The sequence below is a fragment of the Microtus oregoni genome, unplaced genomic scaffold, assembly GCF_018167655.1.
Source record: "Microtus oregoni isolate MIOR12 unplaced genomic scaffold, Mior012 000019F_ref0000042, whole genome shotgun sequence".
Lineage (NCBI taxonomy): Eukaryota > Metazoa > Chordata > Mammalia > Rodentia > Cricetidae > Microtus > Microtus oregoni.
The window spans coordinates 11660797-11679813 of record NW_024543078.1 but is presented as its reverse complement, the minus strand read 5'-3'; the positions used below and the strand labels follow the sequence as shown (position 1 = coordinate 11679813).

The 19017-nt window shown below is 43.8% G+C and overlaps 1 protein-coding gene across 1 annotated transcript in view; it reads right to left on the bottom strand.

Moving 5' to 3' along the window:
- Adgre1 (adhesion G protein-coupled receptor E1) overlaps window positions 1-6085 on the bottom strand; it is a 76081-nt gene extending 69996 nt beyond the window's left edge. The window contains exons 1-3 of the mRNA XM_041669494.1: window positions 5989-6085; window positions 4364-4561; window positions 2173-2433 (exon numbers count right to left, since the gene is read on the bottom strand). Of these exons, the coding sequence (XP_041525428.1) occupies window positions 2173-2433; window positions 4364-4561; window positions 5989-6085 (556 nt within the window). The remainder of the gene's footprint in view (window positions 1-2172; window positions 2434-4363; window positions 4562-5988) is intronic.
- Window positions 6086-19017: the final 12932 nt, after the last annotated feature.

Here is a 19017-nt window from a genome sequence, read left to right as displayed (position 1 = left end):
TTCTAAAAATGCATCCTTCTACCCACAGATCAGTGGAGCTCTCGGCCCTCATCAAGAAGTGTCTCTCTGAAGCAAAGGAAGGCCATCACAGAAAGCCACAGTGCAGCATGTCCACGTGCAGAGAGGGGAGCCTGGCTCCTGAGAATATGTCTGCATCACAACTCCTGCACCTAAGGCTCCGGGAATACCAAAAAGACAGGGTGGAAAGATTGCAAGAGCCAGCAGACCAGGAAGTCTGCTGAGGGATCCTGTCTGCAAGAAGTGACAGAGACACTTCACCCATGACACCTCAGCAATACAGCTGCCTGAGCATCACTGAACACGAATGATACCAGCAGGCGTGCTAAAGTGGAAGTCCTCACAGGCCCCCCACCCCTAGATAAAGACAGACGGGAAACCAAAGAATGTGGAGGGAGGGGAACCATTCCTTCCAGGGAATAGTCCCCAGCTGGTTATCCCATGCCAAGTGGTCACTTCTGAAATTTTATTCACAAGAGTAGAACTAAATGAATTGAGCAGGTTGCATGCATTGTGTATTGTGGGGTGTATAAAGGGGTATGTGTGTATATGTATGTGTTCATGTATGCACCGGGGGTATGTGCAGATGTGGGGGTGTGTCTATGTGTACGTATATGCATGTATGCTGTGCTGGTATTTGGGATGTATTTGTGTGTACATATGTGTATGTGAAAGTATGTGTGTATATGGGGTATGTGTGTGTTTGTGTGTGAGTGTTGTTGTGTACATATATATGTATGGTATGCTAGGGAACTGTTTGTGTGTATGCATGTGTGTATATGTTTATGAGTGGGTTGGTATGTGGAGGGGAGGATGTGTGTGTGTGTGTGTGTGTGTGTGTACCAATAACACAAGAACAATTAAATAAAGGGTCCAGAAATGTGAAGAGTGGCAGGAAAGGGACATGGAAGACATTGAAGGGAGGAAAAAGAAGGGCAAAATGATGCAATCATATTTTAATTTTCCATCATTTTACATAAATAATAAATAAAAGGAAAAATAAAGAGAGAGAACATGGAGTTAGGAAGAAAAGTGGTGGCGAAGACAAAGGAGGAGCTGGAGGAAAGGGAATCCAGATGTGAATATTACATAAAATATTTAACTTTTAAAAGAAGACATAGAGCTGGGAGGGGGGATGAGAGTGGTTCTGGGAGGAGACAGAGGGGGGGAACTAGGGGATGAATGGATCAAAACAAACAATGTCCTTGGATGAAATTCTCAGAGAATTAATACACATGCCATTCTAGGCAAGTTTCAGATCCCTGCTTTTGCTAGTGACTTTCTTCATGGATTGACAGATGCGTCACAGACGGCCCCTTGTATGAGTGACAGACACCTCACAAATGCCCCCCTGATGGAGTGACAGACGCCTCACAGACGCCCTCTTGATGGAGTGACAGACGCCTCACAGACGCCCTCTTGATGGAGTGACAGACGCCTCACAGACGCCCTCTTGATGGAGTGACAGACACCTCACAGATGCCCTCTTGATGAAGTGAAAGATGCCTCACAAACGCCGCCCTGGTTGGAGTGACAGATGCCTCACAGATGCCCCTTCAGGGAGGAAACAGGGTGAGAAGACCAAGCGGTCCCACAGCATCTGCAGTCCAGAAGTAGAAAAGTAATGATGTTCCACTCTCTTTGGAGCTAACCAACCAAAGTTGGAGTTCCCTGTCAACAAGAGCCAAAACAAACCTCTTCTCTTTATAAATTGATTGACACTGATAACCTTTATAGTCAAAGATGGATTGCACAGACCCAAAACAAGCTCACATCCAATGACTAGGTTTGATTATGGCTTTCCAGAGTTACAAGACAAGAAAAAGACATCCTAATGTCGCTATTACTCTCTCAACACCAACACCAGGATTAGAAGACGAGAAAGGAGAATTTGTAAGGGAGGGGGCTGACACAGGAAGAGAGGCTTCACAGCGCCTCCGTGACATACGCACTTCGGTCCCTAAAACCATCCAGAGATGTTCTGTATCTTGCCTGAGGTTGCACAGCAATTTCAGAGCACAAAGGAAGTGTCCTGGAGCAGGGTGTACATACCATTGCTCTTCCTGCAACTCAGTCCCACAAAGTGTGAGATGAGAGCTCTCCAAAGAAAAAGTCCTGTTCAGACCAGTCATTTGTTCTCCTTAGCTAACTTACCCTTGAGACTTTGTCCCAGCGTAAGGAATGTGGTCGTCTCCCATCTCTGTACACCACTGCAGCCTGTGAAGAGAGAGAGAGAGAGGCACAAACTGTTAAGTTGCTTATGCTCAACCAGCAACACTAACCGTCGCTTGGCCCTGTGTAAACCGGTTTGACAAAGCTGGACAGAACCCACTGACGGAGCCGTGTCATAGGGCACCCTCCTCACAGAGCGCTCCTGACTTATATGCACTTTATTTTCTCGTGGTTTTTCTTTTCCTAAGTGGTGCAGAATCCACAGAGGCTAGAAGGACCCCTAGGAACTGGAGTTACAGGAGCTTGTGAGCCACTATGTGGGTTCTGGGAACCGAACCCACTTAAAATATTATGGTCATTTATTTCATTATATTTTAGTCTATTCTTTGAGGAATTAATACATATGTGTGATGATTTTGATCATATGCACCCCCTACTGCTCTACTACCCCTATCAGATCTCTCCTCACCGTGACCACCCTACTTAAAAAATAATCCACCGACTCTAATAAGTGCTTTATAGATGTGAGTGGGCACAGGGCCATCCGTTAGAACACGGGCAGCCTTTGGATTGCCCTGAAGCAAGTGGGATCTTCTCCGGGCATCCACCAACTCTCAGAAGATCCTTGGCTGGGGATGTGACCAGACTAGAATGCTGGTGGGCTTGACCCTGCACGGATGTCGTGCAGGTGCCCACAGAGGCTGTGAATCCTTAGTGCAGTCAACGCTCAGAAGACACAGCTGCTCTCCAGCCTTCCCCAGCTGCCAACTCTGGTTCAGGAGCTATTGCAGAAGACTGGGCACAGAACCAACTTCTATTTCTCATGGGGTCAGACCGATCACTGTGGGACTGAAATTTCATGGGGGAAGATGATGATTGATTTTAAGATTATATGTTTTCTCAATTAGGGTTACTATTTCTGTGATGAAATGCATTGGTCAAAAGGCAAGTTGGGGAGATTTGATTTACACTTCCACATCACTGTTCATCATTGGAGCAAATCAGAACAGGAACTCATGCAGGGCAGGAACCTAGAGGCAAGAGCTGATGCAGGAGCCATAGAGGGGTGCTGCTCACTGGACTACCAGTCCAGAGATGACACCACCCTCAATGGGCTGGATGCTCCCCCATCAATCACTAATTAGGACAGTATCCTATAGGCTGGCCTGCAGTTCAGTCTTGCAGAGGTATTTCCTCAACTGAATGGAGGAGAAACAGAGGGGGAAGACAAGAAGGAGGGTGAGGAGGGTGAGGAGGAAGGGGATAAGAGGAGAAGGAGAAGTGGAGGACTGAGACTGTAACTCTGAGTCTAGGGGAATCTGACACCTCTAGCCACCATGGACACCTGCACTGCTGTGCACATACACATAGAACACATGTAATTTAAATGTGTGTGTGTGTCTACGTGTATGTGTCCTGGCTAGTCTTATGTCAACTTGACTCAAGCCAGAGTCTCCTGAGAGGAGGGAGCCTCAATTTCTCTTTTGTGTATAAGACACATATGTGTATGTATGTATATATATATATATATATACATACATATATGTGTGTGTGTGTGTGTGTGAGTGTGTGTAGTATATACAAACATCAGGCTAGCTGCTTGCTATGGCTTGGATGTGGAATTTAACCTATAAAATCAGGGTTTAACCACTCAGTGACCAGATGTCAGTGCTATCTGGGAGGCTAAGAGATGAGGCCTTGAAAGAGGGCATGGAGATTGTATTCCAGTTCTGATTCATAGTCTATCAAGAAGAAAGCAGTGCAGTCCCACAATCCAACCATGAACTTGGCCAAGCTTTCCCCAACATGGCAGACCACACCATCACAAACTATGAGAGAAAATTTGCCTCAAAATTTGTGTGGTCACCACAATCATCATCACTATTATCAATATTTCTGTAGTGATGATCACCATGATCACAGCCTATGTAGTAACCATCACCATCATCACCACCTCTGTACTCACCACCATCACCATCACTACCTATGTGGTCATCACTACCTGTGTAGTCACCACCACCATCACCACCTGTGTAGTCACCATCATCACCACCTGTGTAGTCACCACCATCATCACCACCTGTGTAGTCACCACCACCATCACCACCTGTGTAGTCACCACCATCATCACCACCTGTGTAGTCACCACCACCATCACCACCTGTGTAGTCACCATCATCACCACCTGTGTAGTCACCAACATCATCACCACCTGTGAAGTCACCAACATCATCACCACCTGTGTAGTCACCACCATCATAACCACCTGTGTAGTCACCAACATCAACACCTGTGTAGTCACCAACATCATCACCACCTGTGTAGTCACCACTGTCATCACCACCTGTGTAGTCACCACCATCATCACCACCTGTGTAGTCACCACCATCATCACCTGTGTAGTCACCACCATCATCACCACCTGTGTAGTCACCACCATCACCACCTGTGTAGTCACCACCATCATCACCACCTGAGTAGTCACCAACACCATCACCACCTGTGTAGTCACCACCATCATCACCACCTGTGTAGTCACCACCATCATCACCACCTGTGTAGTCACCACCATCATCACCACCTGTGTAGTCACCACCATCATCACCACCTGTGTAGTCACCACCATCATCACCTGTGTAGTCACCACCATCATCACCACCTGTGTAGTCACCACCGTCACCACCTGTGTAGTCACCACCACCATCACCACCTGTGTAGTCACCACCGTCATCACCACCTGTGTAGTTACCACCACCATTACCACCTGTGTAGTCACCACCATCACCACCTGTGTAGTCACCACCATCATCACCACCTGTGTAGTCACCACCACCATCACCACCTGTGTAGTCACCACCACCATCATCACCTGTGTAGTCACCATCATCACCACCTGTGTAGTCACCACCACCATCACCACCTGTGTAGTTACCATCATCACCACCTGTGTAGTCACCACCGTCACCACCTGTGTAGTCACCACCACCATCATCACCACCTGTGTAGTCACCACCACCACCATCACCACCTGTGTAGTCACCACCATCATCACCACCTGTGTAGTCACCACCATCATCACCACCTGTGTAGTCACCACCACCATCACCACCTGTGTAGTCACCACCATCACCACCACCTGTGTAGTCACCACCATCATCACCACCTGTGTAGTCACCACCACCATCACCACCTGTGTAGTCACCACCGTCATCACCACCTGTGTAGTCACCACCATCATCACCACCTGTGTAGTCACCACCATCATCACCACCTGTGTAGTCACCATCATCACCACCTGTGTAGTCACCATCATCACCACCTGTGTAGTCACCATCATCACCACCTGTGTAGTCACCACCATCATCACCACCTGTGTAGTCACCATCATCACCACCTGTGTAGTCACCACCGTCATCACCACCTGTGTAGTCACCACCACCATCACCACCTGTGTAGTCACCACCATCACCACCTGTGTAGTCACCACCATCACCACCTGTGTAGTCACCACCATCATCACCACCTGTGTAGTCACCACCATCATCACCTGTGTAGTCACCACCATCATCACCACCTGTGTAGTCACCACCATCATCACCACCTGTGTAGTCACCACCATCATCACCACCTGTGTAGTCACCACCATCATCACCTGTGTAGTCACCACCATCATCACCACCTGTGTAGTCACCACCGTCACCACCTGTGTAATCACCACCATCATCACCTGTATATTCACCATGATTATAACTTCATAGTCACCAGCATCATCACAACCTGTGTAGTCATCATCTTTACCTGTGTAGTTACCACTGTCATCACCAATTGTGTAATTTCTTTGATCATCTTCATGTTTCATCACTATTATTGCCAATACCATGAGAATGATCATCATCATAGATGCATCTTTTTTCTTAGATCAGGTCTCATGTGGCCCAGTCTAAGCTCAAACTCACTATTTGGCTGACAATTACCTCAAATTTTCTTCCTCCTCCCTCAGTCTCCCTAATGCTGAAATTGTAAATTTATACCAACACACCTGGGTTGAGCAGTGCTGGAGAAGAAATTCACAGCATTATGAATGCATTGAAAGCATCCTGCCAACTGATATAATCAGTTGGTTCATACATATATGATAGATATAGAAAAATGATACATAGATAAATAGAAAGATAGATATATATTAAATTGATGCAGAAGAATTATCTGTATTCTTTCAATCATGTATTTTAATAAAATGCTGATTGGCCAGGCAGGAAGTATATTCGGGAAAACCAGACAGGAAGTAGAGGTGGAAAAAAAAGAGAACAGGAGTATTCTGGGAAGCAGGAAGCTCCTGCTCCCATTCCTGCCCAGGCCACCGAGAAGCAAGATGTAATCTGCCTGGCTGAGAAAGCTAACGAGCCATGTGGCTAACATAGTTAAGGATAATGGGGTAATATATGTTATAAAAGCTAATACAAAGCCTGAGTTAATGGGCCAATCAGTTTATAACCTAATGTAGACTCTTCGTGTGATTTTCTTTGGACTTGCCAACTGTGGGGTATCAGGTGGGACAGAAACCCCAATGAGCAGACCCCTCATGCTACATTAAATATAGAGAGATAACAGACAAAAAGATATATATATGTGTGTGTGTGTGTGTATGTAATATAAAAGGGTGACAGACAGATATATAGATGAGAATAGATAATTGATAGATGATAGAATAAATAGATGATGAGTGGACAGATTGATGATGATGAAGAAGAGATAGATAGATAGATAGATAGATAGATAGATAGATAGATAGATAATAGATACATATATCCACATATACAAACATACACTCATACATGCATACATACATAGATGTAAAATAAATATAAGAGCTGCTAGAGGTTTTACTGCTATCTCTCCACCCACCCTGCCCCCAACCCCACCTGTTCCCTGTGAGCTCCGTGGAGCCCTGCTATACAGCCTTCTCCAATACTGAGTGGACCTAAGAGGTGAGTCAGCAGCAGCCCTGTGGCTGGACAACCTGATGCCCCACTCCTTAGGACCTCCTCCACATGGGAGAAAAGCCAGGGGCTCATCCTCAGCTCAGTCGACCTTTCTAGCCACCAACAATGAGTTTTCCTGCTATCTCTCAACCCACCCCACCACCAACCCCTTCCTGTTCCCTGTGAGCTATGTGGAACCCTTCAACAGAGTTTTTTCCAATACTGAGAGGACCTAAGAGACAGTCACAGCAACTATTGGACCAAGACACCAAGACACTGCCAGCCTCATTTGAAGGAAGAGATGGATAGGCACCAATGCAAGAATTCCTCCAACATCCTAGAAGCAACATGGTAACACCAGAACCCCATGAACACACAACAAGAAGACTTGATCTTCCTAACCCAGAAGAAGTAGAAGAAAACGAAGGATGATTTTATGAAAATGATGGAGAACTTTAAAAAGGAAGTGAAAAATTCCCTTAAAGGAATGGAAGAGAAGACGAACAAAAAGCTGTAAAAAATTAACAAATCCCTCAAAGAAAACCAAGAAAAAGCAATCAAACAGGTGAAGGAAACACTTAAAGACTTGAAGACTGAAATAGAGGTAATAAAGCAAACACAAACAGAGGGAATTCTGGAATTGGAAAATCTGGGTAAATGAACAGGAACTACAGACACAAGTACAACCAACAGAATACAAGAGATAAAGAATCTCAAACGCTGCAGATACTATAGAGGAAATAGACACATTGGTCAAAGAAAACATTAAATCCAACAAATTCTTAACACAAAACATTCAGGAAATTTCGGTCACCATGAAAAGATCAAACCTAAGAATAATAGAAAGAGAAGAAGGAAAAGAACTCCAGCTCAAAGGCACATAAAATATATTCAACAAAATTATAGAAGAAAACTTTCCCAACCTAAAGAAGGATATCCGTATGAAGGTGCAAGAAGCATACAGAACACCAAATAGACTGGATCAAAAAAAACCACATCTCCTTACCATATAATAATCAAGATGACCATGGAGTAAAGTAGAGTTCAACAACAATACTACTCCCATAAAGCCAACAAACTCATGGAAATTGAACAGTCAACTACTGAACCACTCCTGGGTCAAGGAAGAAATAAAGAAAGAAATTAAAATCTTCCTTGAATTCAATAAAAATGAAGGTACAATATATCCAAATCTATGGACACTATGAAAGCAGTGCTAAGAGGAAAGTTCATAGCACCAAGTGCCCACACAAAGAAAATGGAGAAAGCTCACATTAGCGACCTAACACCACACCTGAAAGCTCTAGAAAAAAAAAAAAGCAGACTCACCCAGGAGGAGTAGAAGACAGAAAATAATCAAATTGAGGGCTTAAATCAACAAAATAGAAACACAGAAAACAATACAAAAAACAATGAAACAGCTGTTTTTTTGAGAAAATCAACAAGATTGATAAACCCTTAACCAAACTAATCAAAAGGCAGAGAGAGAACATCCAAATTAGCAAAATAAGAAATGAAAAGGGGGACATAACAATGGACACTAAGGAAATTCAGAGAATTATTAGGTCCTACTACAAAAACCTGTACTCCACAAAATTGGAAAATGTAAAAGAAATGGACTTTTTTTTAGATACCAAAATTAAATCAAGATCAAGTGAGCAATTTAAATAGACTTATAAGCTACAAGGAGAAAGAAGCTGTCATAAAAAAAAAAAAACCTCCCAACCAAAAAAAGCCCAGGACTGGATGGTTTTAGTACAGAATTCTACCAGAACTCTCAAAAAAAGTTAACACCTATATGCTTCAAAGTGTTCTACATAATAAAAACAAAAGGAACTTTGCCAACTCTTTTTATGAGGCTACAGTTACCCTGATACCAAAACCGCACAAAGACTCAACCAAGAAAGAGAATTAAAGACCAATCTCACTCATAAACATCGATGCAAAAATTCTCAATAAAATTCTGGCAAACCGAATCCAAGAACACATCAAAAAAATCATCCATCATGATCAAGTAGGCTTCATCCCAGAGATGTAGGGCTGGTTTAACATACAAAAATCTATCAATGTAATCCATCATACAAATAAACTGAAAGTAAAAAAAAAAAAACATATGATCATTTCATTAGATACTGAAAAACCATTTGACAAAATTTAATACCCCTTCATGATAAAGGTCTTGGAGAGATTAGGGATACAAGGATCATATCTAAATATAAAAAAGCAATATACAGCAAGCCAACAACTAACATCAAATTAAATGGAGAGAACTCAAAGTGATTTCACTAAAATCAGAAACAAGACAAGGCTGTCCATTCTCTCCATATCTCTTCAACATTGTTCTTGAAGTTTTAGCAATAGCAGTAAGACAGCATAAGGAGATCAGGGGATTCAAATTGGAAAGGAAGAAGTCAAACTTTCGTTATTTTGCAGATGATATGATAGTGTACATAAGTGACTCAAAAAACTCTACCAGAGAGCCCCTACAGTTGATAAATACCTTTAGTGATGTGTCAGGATACAAGATCAACTTAAAAAAAAATCTGTAGCCCTCCTATACACAAAAGATAAAAAAAGGTGAGAGGGAAATCAGAGAAACATCACCTTTCACAATAGCCACAAATAACATAAAATATCTTGGGGTAACACTAACCAAACAAGTGAAAAACCTATTTAACAAGAAATTTAAGTCTTTGAAGAAATAAATTGAAGAAGATACCAGAAAAATGGAAAGATCTCCCATGCTCCTGGATAGGAAGGATCAACATAGTAAAAATGGCAACCTATCAAAAGCAATCTATAGATTCAGTGCAATCCCCATCAAAATCCCAACACAATTCTTCACAGACATTGAAAGAACAATTATCAACTTCATATGGAAAAACAAAAACCCAGGATAGCCAAAACAATTCCGTACAATAAAGGAACTGCCGGAGGCATCACCATCCCTGACATAAGCTCTTTTACAGAGCTACAGTAATGAAAACAGCTTGGTATTGGCATAAAAACAGAGATGTTAACCAATGGAATTGAATTGAAGACCCTGATATTAATCCACACACCTATGAACACCTGATTTTTGACAAAGAAGCTAAAATTATACAATGGAAAAAAGAAAGTATCTTCAACAAATGGTGCTGGCATAACTGGATGTCAACCTGTAGAAGAAAGAAAATAGATCCATATCTATTGCCATGTACAAAACTTAAGTCCAAACGGATTAAAGACCTCAATATAAATCTGACCACACTGAGCCTAATAGAAGAGAAAGTGGGAGGTACACTTGAAAATATTGGCATAAGAGACCACTTCCTACATATAACCCTAGTAGCACAGACAATAAGAGCAACAATGAATAAATGGGACCTCCTGAAACTAAGAAGCTTCTGTAAAGCAAAGGATACAGCCAATAAGACAAAAAGGCAGCCTACTGAATGGGAGAAGATCTTCACCCACCCCACATCAGACAAAGGACTGATCTCCAAAATATATAAAGAACTCAAGAAATTAGACATTAAAATTCTAAATAACCCAATTAAAAAATTGTGTACTGAACTAAACAGATAATTCTTGACAGAAGACTTTCAATGGCCAAAAGATACTTAAGGACATGTTCAACTTCCTTAGCTATCAGGGAAATGCAAATCAAAACAACTCTGAGATACCATTTTACACCTGTCAGAATGGCTAAAATCAAAAACACCAAAGATAACCTATGCTGGAGAGGATGTGGAGTAAGGGAAACTCTCATCCATTGCTGGTGGGAATGCAAACTCGTGCAACCACTTTGGAAATCAATGTGGTGGTTTCTCAGAAAACTGAGAATCAGCCTACCTCAGGATCCAGCAATACCACTCTTGGGAATATAGCCAAAAGATGCTCAATCATACTACAAAAGCATTTTTCAGCTATGTTCCTTAGCAGCATTATTTGTAATAGCCAGAACCTGGAAACAACCTAGATGCCCCTCAACTGAAGAATGGATAAAGACAGTGTGGCACATCTACACACTCAGCAGTAAAAAACAATGACATCTTGAGTTTTGCATGCAAATGGATGGAAGTAACCCAGACCCCCCCCCAAAAAAAAACAAATATGGTATGTACTCATTCATAAGTGGATACTAGCCATAAACAAAGGACATTGAGCCTATAGTTCATGATCCTAGAGAAGCTACGTAATAAGGTGGACTCAAAGTAAAACATATATAGACCCACTTGGAAATTGGAAACAGAGAAGATCATCAGACAAAATTTGGGAGCATGGAGGCAGGGGATAGAAGCCAGGGGAGAAGAGGAGGGTTGTGGAGAACTTGAGGGAATGAGGTAGTCAAGATGGAGTAAGGACAGATATGAGAGCAAGAAAAGAGATATCCTGATTGAGGGAGCCATTATGGGGTTAGCAAGAAACCTGGCTCTAGAAAAATGCTGAGGAACCCACAAGGATGACCCCAGCTAAGACCCTAAGCAATAGAGGAAAGAAAGGGTGTCTGAACTGGCCTTACCCTGTAGTCAGACTGATGATTATCTTAAATATCACCATAGAACCTTCATCCACAACAGATGGAAACAGAGGCAGAGACCCACATCGGAGCACTGGACTGATCTCCCAAGGTCCAGTTGAAGAGTGGGAGGAGTGAGAGTGGGAGCAAGGAGGTCAAGACCATGAGGGGGTCATCCACTGAGACGTTTGCCTGAGCTAAGGAAGCTCACCAGCTCCACCTGGACTGGGAGTGAATGAGCATGGGAACAAACTAGTCCCTCTGAATGTGGTTGACAGTTGGGGCAGACTGAGGATCCACTGATAGTGACACTGGGATTCGTCTCTACTGCATGTACCAGCTTCTTGGGATCCTTTTCTCTTTAGATGTATACCTTACCCAACCTAGATGTAGTAGGAAGGGCCTTGGACTTTCCACAGGATTGGAAGGGGGTGGGGTGGGAGGGTGGATGGAGGGAGTGGGAGGGAGCTGGGAGGAGGGGAAGGAGTGGGAATTTGAATTGGTATTTTTTATTTAAAAATATTAAATAAAAAGGTTTTTAAAAACAAGTTGCTAGAGAGACATTAGATTAGACAGACACCCATCCAGACAGTAGGTAGAATACTGACCACACAATCATAAGAAGCTGATTTCAGATCTCCAGAAAGCATGCAAATTTATCCATGGTGCGTGTCTATAATCCCAGCATACCTATAGCAAAATTGGAGGCAGAGACCACACAATCCCCAGAAGCCGAAGAGCCACCTAGCCTGGTGTACAAAAAGACTCTTTTTTGGCAGGGTAAGAGGTATGGACTAACACCCGAAGTTGTCTTCTGACCTCTAGAGTCATGTGTGTTCACACATGTGCACATGCACGCACACACATATTTTTTAACATTTGGGGTTTTTAATTATTTCTTCACCAGTAACACTTGGAGCACTGAAAAAAGTTATTCCAACTTTCCATGACTTTGTCCCCCACCTCATCTCTAACATGGGAAATCTGTGTCTCTCATCTGTTTCCCATCTTTCTATTTAAATCAACAACAACAACAAAAAAAAAACTCTTGCAAACATGCAAGAAAACCAGAGAAGCAGAAGATCATGCAGTGAGATAGCCTGGTGCCTGAAACAAAAGCAACAGGAGCCAGGAAAGAAGTTTATAGCATCATTCTTGGGTTTTTAACATAGATTCTGGGATCAAATTCAGGTCTTAAATGTACACAGCAGGCACTTTTCACACTGAGCTGTTGCCCAAGCCCAGCAAGTTACCTCCTTCACCTCCCCAGTTCTGCTCTACAAGATGAGGCTGATAAGGGTTTCATGAAGATGAAGGGCTATGCAATGGTAAAGAAATGGTTGTCATAGCTCTGTGGGTTTCTGTTGCCCTTACACTATCGTGAGGGACCTGAATGCACACACAGGAGCCCCATGTTTGCTCAGGGCTGCGTTGTGGCTAGACCTGAGACTACTCACAGACACACACACATACCAAACACATACATACCAGATCCAGGAAGACCTAGCCTGGGCTTCCCTGAGTCAAGGAATTTTGCCAAAAGTCTCCCAAGGTAGGACTTCGCTGTGTGCAACAGACCTGGGACAGTAGCCTATGGGTTGGACCCCTCCAAGGCTGTGCCTTCTCCCTGATAATTCATTTCCAGCCCACACCTTAGCCATCCCTCCCTTGCCCCATTCAACTTCACACTCACCCCAGAAGAGGAGCAGCCAGAAGCCCCACATCATACTGTGGCGGTCATTCGGTGTAGAGGGCCTTCCCTTTAAAAGCTTGTTTTGTGAAGAAGGGAAGGGGTGGAGCCAGGGTTGCTCAATGCAGTCAGACAGAGCCCCAGCAGCTTTCTGCTGAGTTGCCACCACCAGAGGTACAGCCTGGCAATCCCCTATTTTCTCCCTTAAATCTGGCTAATGCACACTTTCCTCCCTCTCTTCCTCCCTCAGCCCTCCCACTTGCTCTCCTCTTCCCCCTCCTCCCCTTCTCACCCTCCTTCCCTCTCTTTCCTTCTTTGTTTTTTCTCCACCACCGTTTATCTCCCACATCTCATCCCCTTCCTCCATTGCACCAACCAAGTCAGATTGCATGTGTTGCTCAAAGGGAGGCCAATTTCAGCCTTCAAGATCTCAAAGCCACCCTCACAGTCATGGGGCATCGCATGCCATGATCCATGGGCTTGCTGCCAAGAAAATTCTATTCTGTGATTATGTCAGCCTCACAGAATACACACACCACACCACACACACACATATACACACCACACCACACACACAGAGACCACATGCCACACCACAATACACACACCACACCACACACACACATATACACACCACATCACACACACCACACCACACATACTACATACGTACACACCACACATACATACAGACCACACACACTACACACATACACCATACACACCACATCACACACACCACACACACATATATACACCACACCACACACCACACACACACAGATCACATGCCAAACTACAATACACACACCACACCACACATATATACAGACCACACACTACACACATGCACACCACTTCACACACATACACACCATACACATACCACACCACACATATACATGCCACATTACAATACACATGCCACACATACATACAGACCACACACACTATATACATACACACCACACATACATACAGACCACACATACACACCATATCACACACATACACACAACACACATACCACACACTATTCACACAGACCACATGCCACACCACAATATACATAATCACACAACACAGATACCGCACCATACATACATACATACAGACCATACACACCACATCACACATACATACAGACCATACACACTACACACATACACACCACACCACACCACACATACAACAGACCACACACACTACACACATACACACCACACCACACATACAACAGACCACACACACTACACACATACACACCACACCACACATACAACAGACCACACCACACCACACATACAACACACATACACACCACACCACACACACATACACACCATTCCACATCACACCTCCCATAGCAACCACTGCAGTCTGTCCTTAGCCCCCAACACATGTGTAAACACCACCTCAGAAATGTGGAAACCAAGTCGAGAGTTAGCTGGGGTCTCCTAGCTATAAGTCCTGACAAATGTCTCATTCAAAGTAGCTTGTCAGAAAAAAATGACCCCACAATAAACCAATTGGGGAGCAGTGAGAGGAGGAAGGTAAAGAGCCGGGAATGGGTGCTCTCAAACTGGCCTGTGTCAAGCAGAGCTTACCCTCTGGCAGTTCATGGTTGGTGGGGGAGAGGCGGATTTTTTAAGTGAAGTGGCCATCAGTAAGGTGTCCAGTACTGAAAATAACCCCATGCCCACTGGAATGCCATCAATCTCAATGATATTCACTGAGTCACCAAAAGAAGGAATAAAAATAGAAGGGGGACTCAGTGAGAAGAGGAGGAGGAGGACTTGGAAGGAAGAGGAGGACTCAGTGGGAAGAGGAGGAGGATTTGGTGGGAAGAGGAGGACTCAGTGGGAAGAGGAGGAGGACTTGGAAGGAAGAGGAGGACTCAGTGGGAAGAGGAGGAGAACTTAGTGGGAAGAGGAAGAGGATTTGGTGGGAAGAGGAGGACTCAGTAGGAAGAGGAGGACTCAGTGGGAAGAGGAAGAGGACTTGGTGGGAAGAAGAGGACTCAGTGGGAAGAGGAAGAGGATTTGGTGGGAAGAAGAGGACTCAGTGGGAAGAGGAGGAGGATTTGGTGGGAAGAGGAGGACTCAGTGGGAAGAGGAAGAGGACTTGGTGGGAAGAGGATGGGATTGGCTGGAATGAGCATGAGAAATGTGTTAGCAGCAAGGTGTGAATATGCTCAAACTAAATCATAATGAGACCCATTATTAAGCAGTTTGTATCTTCTAAAAAACATATTTTAATCTGATGTGATCACTGAAAGCTTCAACGATATCACCTTGCTTGTGTGGTAGGGAGTTCTCACTGGTGACGCCATCATGATTGGCAGCTCTCACACCTCATCACAGTGGTTAACACAGACACTCACAACTGGTGAAAGTGCAGAGGAAGTGTCAGCGGAGGCTCAGCCACAAATGTGAGCTGTATTGTTGTGGGGTATTCTCCAGAGAAGACTGCTTAGGCATGGCTGTAAGCCAACAGGAAGTCTTTATTAATTGGCTGGTGACTACACTGGGCGCTTGGGATCCCAGGGTAGCCCTGAGCCTTTCTCAGTGCAAGTTTATAAAACTATGGCCTCTGTTGACACACTTCAGTTCCCAGAACAGTTACTCAGAAACAGAAGTACAGGAGCCAAAAAGCAAGGTTAGCACCTTTAGAGGACTTTCCCAGAACTATGGACTTCAGTGATTCGGCTTTTGTTTTTACTTTTGGCTGTCTATGTACTGAGTTTTACATCCTGAATGGCACTTCCATCATGAAGTCAGTTGTGCTGAGGTCTGGAGTCTACTGAGGTCCAGGTCCTGTTACATTCCCCACTGGTCTTAGTGAATGAGTAAATCATGGACTCATCCAGCTCTAAAGAAGTGTAGTTGATCCTTAGGACCACTAACTTTACTAATGAGAGTTTTGTTAGAGTTTCTTTCTATGTCCTGTTTATTCATTTTACTTGCCCAGAACTCTGAGCTCTGCATGCACAATGAAGCATTTAATCTATATCTAAAGTTTCAGCTATTAGATTTTGGCTATGAAATCCAGGCCATTGTTGAACTGCATTGCAAGGGGTAGGCTAAATCAGAGGACCAATTCTTGCAAAAAAAAAAAAAAATTAAGCTACTATTTGAGTTCTTTTAGTCTAGGTGGGGAACACTTTTACTGACAGAGAAAAGGTATCTATAAAAACTATTAAGTAGGGCTGGAGAGATGGCTCAGTGGTTAAGAGCATTGCCTGCTCTTCCAAAGGTCCTGAGTTCAATTCCCAGCAACCACATGGTGGCTCACAACCATCTGGAATGAGGTCTGGTGCCCTCTTCTGGCCTGCAGGCATACACACAAACAAAATATTGTATACATAATAAGTAAATAAATAAATATTTTTTAAAAAACTATTAAGTACTGTTTTCCTCCCTGGGCAGGACAGATCTTGGTAAAGTAAGTTTTCCCAAAGTTAAGGGTTGTGCTCTCTTATTTGAACCCCTTCTAGGTAAGGGCTCTCTATTTTGGATTTATTTGCGCACAAACTGACATCTGACTGAGACATCCCTTTCTAGGCTGTTCAGTCAGGTATAACATACCTTTTGTGAAGCAACTGAGAAAGTTTTGTAGACCCAGATAAGTAGCCTGGTGAAGGTTAGTTATCAACATTCCTGTCAGTTGTTTCGGAGAGAATGATCCTTCCCTCTGGTGTCCTCCAGCAACCTGTGGGATTGAGCTTTGTATTTCTTCTTCACCATAGAGTCTCATGCAGCAATGGGTCATGGTATGCCATGGGAATATCAATAGGCCCCCCTGGTGTAAGGACTTTTGTGGGCAGCCAAGTCAGAAATGCATTAGTGGAGGACAACAATTTGTAGAGAAAGCCACATAGATAATAGAATGGCCAAGATTCTTTTAAAGTCCCTTTTTCCGGTGTGAGAAGCCCTCTTTCTCTATAAAGCACACTGTGGGCATGTCCGACAGTAAATTACTAGCAACTGTCTGTGTAAGCAGTGGAGGACTTTCCTTTTGCCCATCTGAGAGCCTGGATCAGATCGTCAGTTCTCTATCTGGGCTGAGGTACCTGATCTGGGTCCAAATCACTTCAGTTAAAGTAATTGCTGCAAGTCCTACATACCTGGTTTCGTCTTTCAAATCATGGCAAGAGGATCGCAGGATTACTGGCACTGAGTTTCTCAAACTGAACTTGAGGGGGTCCAGGAGTAGAACCTAGTTCTGGGTCACACAAGCATTAGAGAGCCAGTGTTTTGGTGTTCCTTGGAGGAGGACCTCAACTGCATCGTGGGGTGCTGTAAGTGCAAGATTATGACCCAGAATTAACTTATTTGCTTGCTTGCTTGCTTGCTTGCTTGATTGATTGATTGATTGATGTTCAACAGACTAGCAGCAGATACCACAGTCCTTAAATAGGGTCCAATCTTTTGCAAAGGATATTTCCAAGCTCCAGAGATTGGGTTAAAGCCCCTTTTTGTCTTTCATTTTATGGACAAACAGATGATAAGGTTTAGGGACATCAGGACATGGCTAGGGCTGGAGCAGAAGGCATAGGTGTTTTTTTTGTTGTTGTTTAATTGATTTATTTTTTAAATAATGTTTTCTCATTATACATATCAATCCCAATTCCAACTCCCCTCCTCCTATGCCCTCCACTTTCCCTGGCTCCTATCCACCCCATCCACTCCTCAGAGAAGGTAAGGCTTCCCATAGGGGAAAAAAGTTTAGCACTTCACTTTGAGGCAGGACCGAGGTCCTCCCCACTATATCTAGGTTGAGCAAGGTATCCCTCCAAAGAGAATGGGCTCCAAAAAGCCAGTGCAAGCACTAGGGATAAATCCTGGTCCATTACCAGTGGTCCCATAGTCTGCCCCAGTCATACAACTGTCACCCACTTTCAGAGGAACTAGTTTGGTCCTATGCTGACTCCCCAGCTGTCAGTCCAGAGTCAATGAGTTCCCATTAGCTGAGGAAAGATGTTTCAGTGGTGGCTATCCCTTGACCACTTTACTCATATTATCGCTCTCTTCAGCTGGACTTTCATTGTGGATCTCTGCATCTGCTTCCATCGGTTGCTGGATGAAGGTTCTATGAAGACAGTTAAGGTAGTCATCAATCTAATTACAGGTGAAGGGCAGTTCAGGCACCCTCTCCACTATTGCTTAGGGTCTTAGCTGGGGTCATCCTTTTAGATCCCTGGGAATTTTTCTAGTGCCATGTTTCTCACCAGCCCCATAATGGCTCCCTCGATCAAGATATCTCTTTTCTTGCTCTCCCTGTCTTTCCCCCATCTCAACCATCTTAGTCCCTCATATTCTCCTCCTCCTCCCCTTCTTTCCTTCTGCTCCCCTTGCACCTTCTCTTCTATCGCCCCCCCCCCACACACCCTCATGCTCCCAATTTTCCCAGGAGATCTTGATCTTGACCACTTCCCCTTCCCACAGGGATGCATGTATGTTTCCCTTAGGGTAAGTTTTTCTTGTTATCTAGCTTTTCTGGAGTCATGAACTAGAGTCTGGTTATCCTTTGATTTACAGCTAGTATCCACGTATGAGTGGGGACATACCATGTTCATCTTTCTAAGTCTGGGTTACCTCACTCAGGATGGTTTTTCTAGATTCCCCCATTTGCATATAAATTTCAAGATGTCA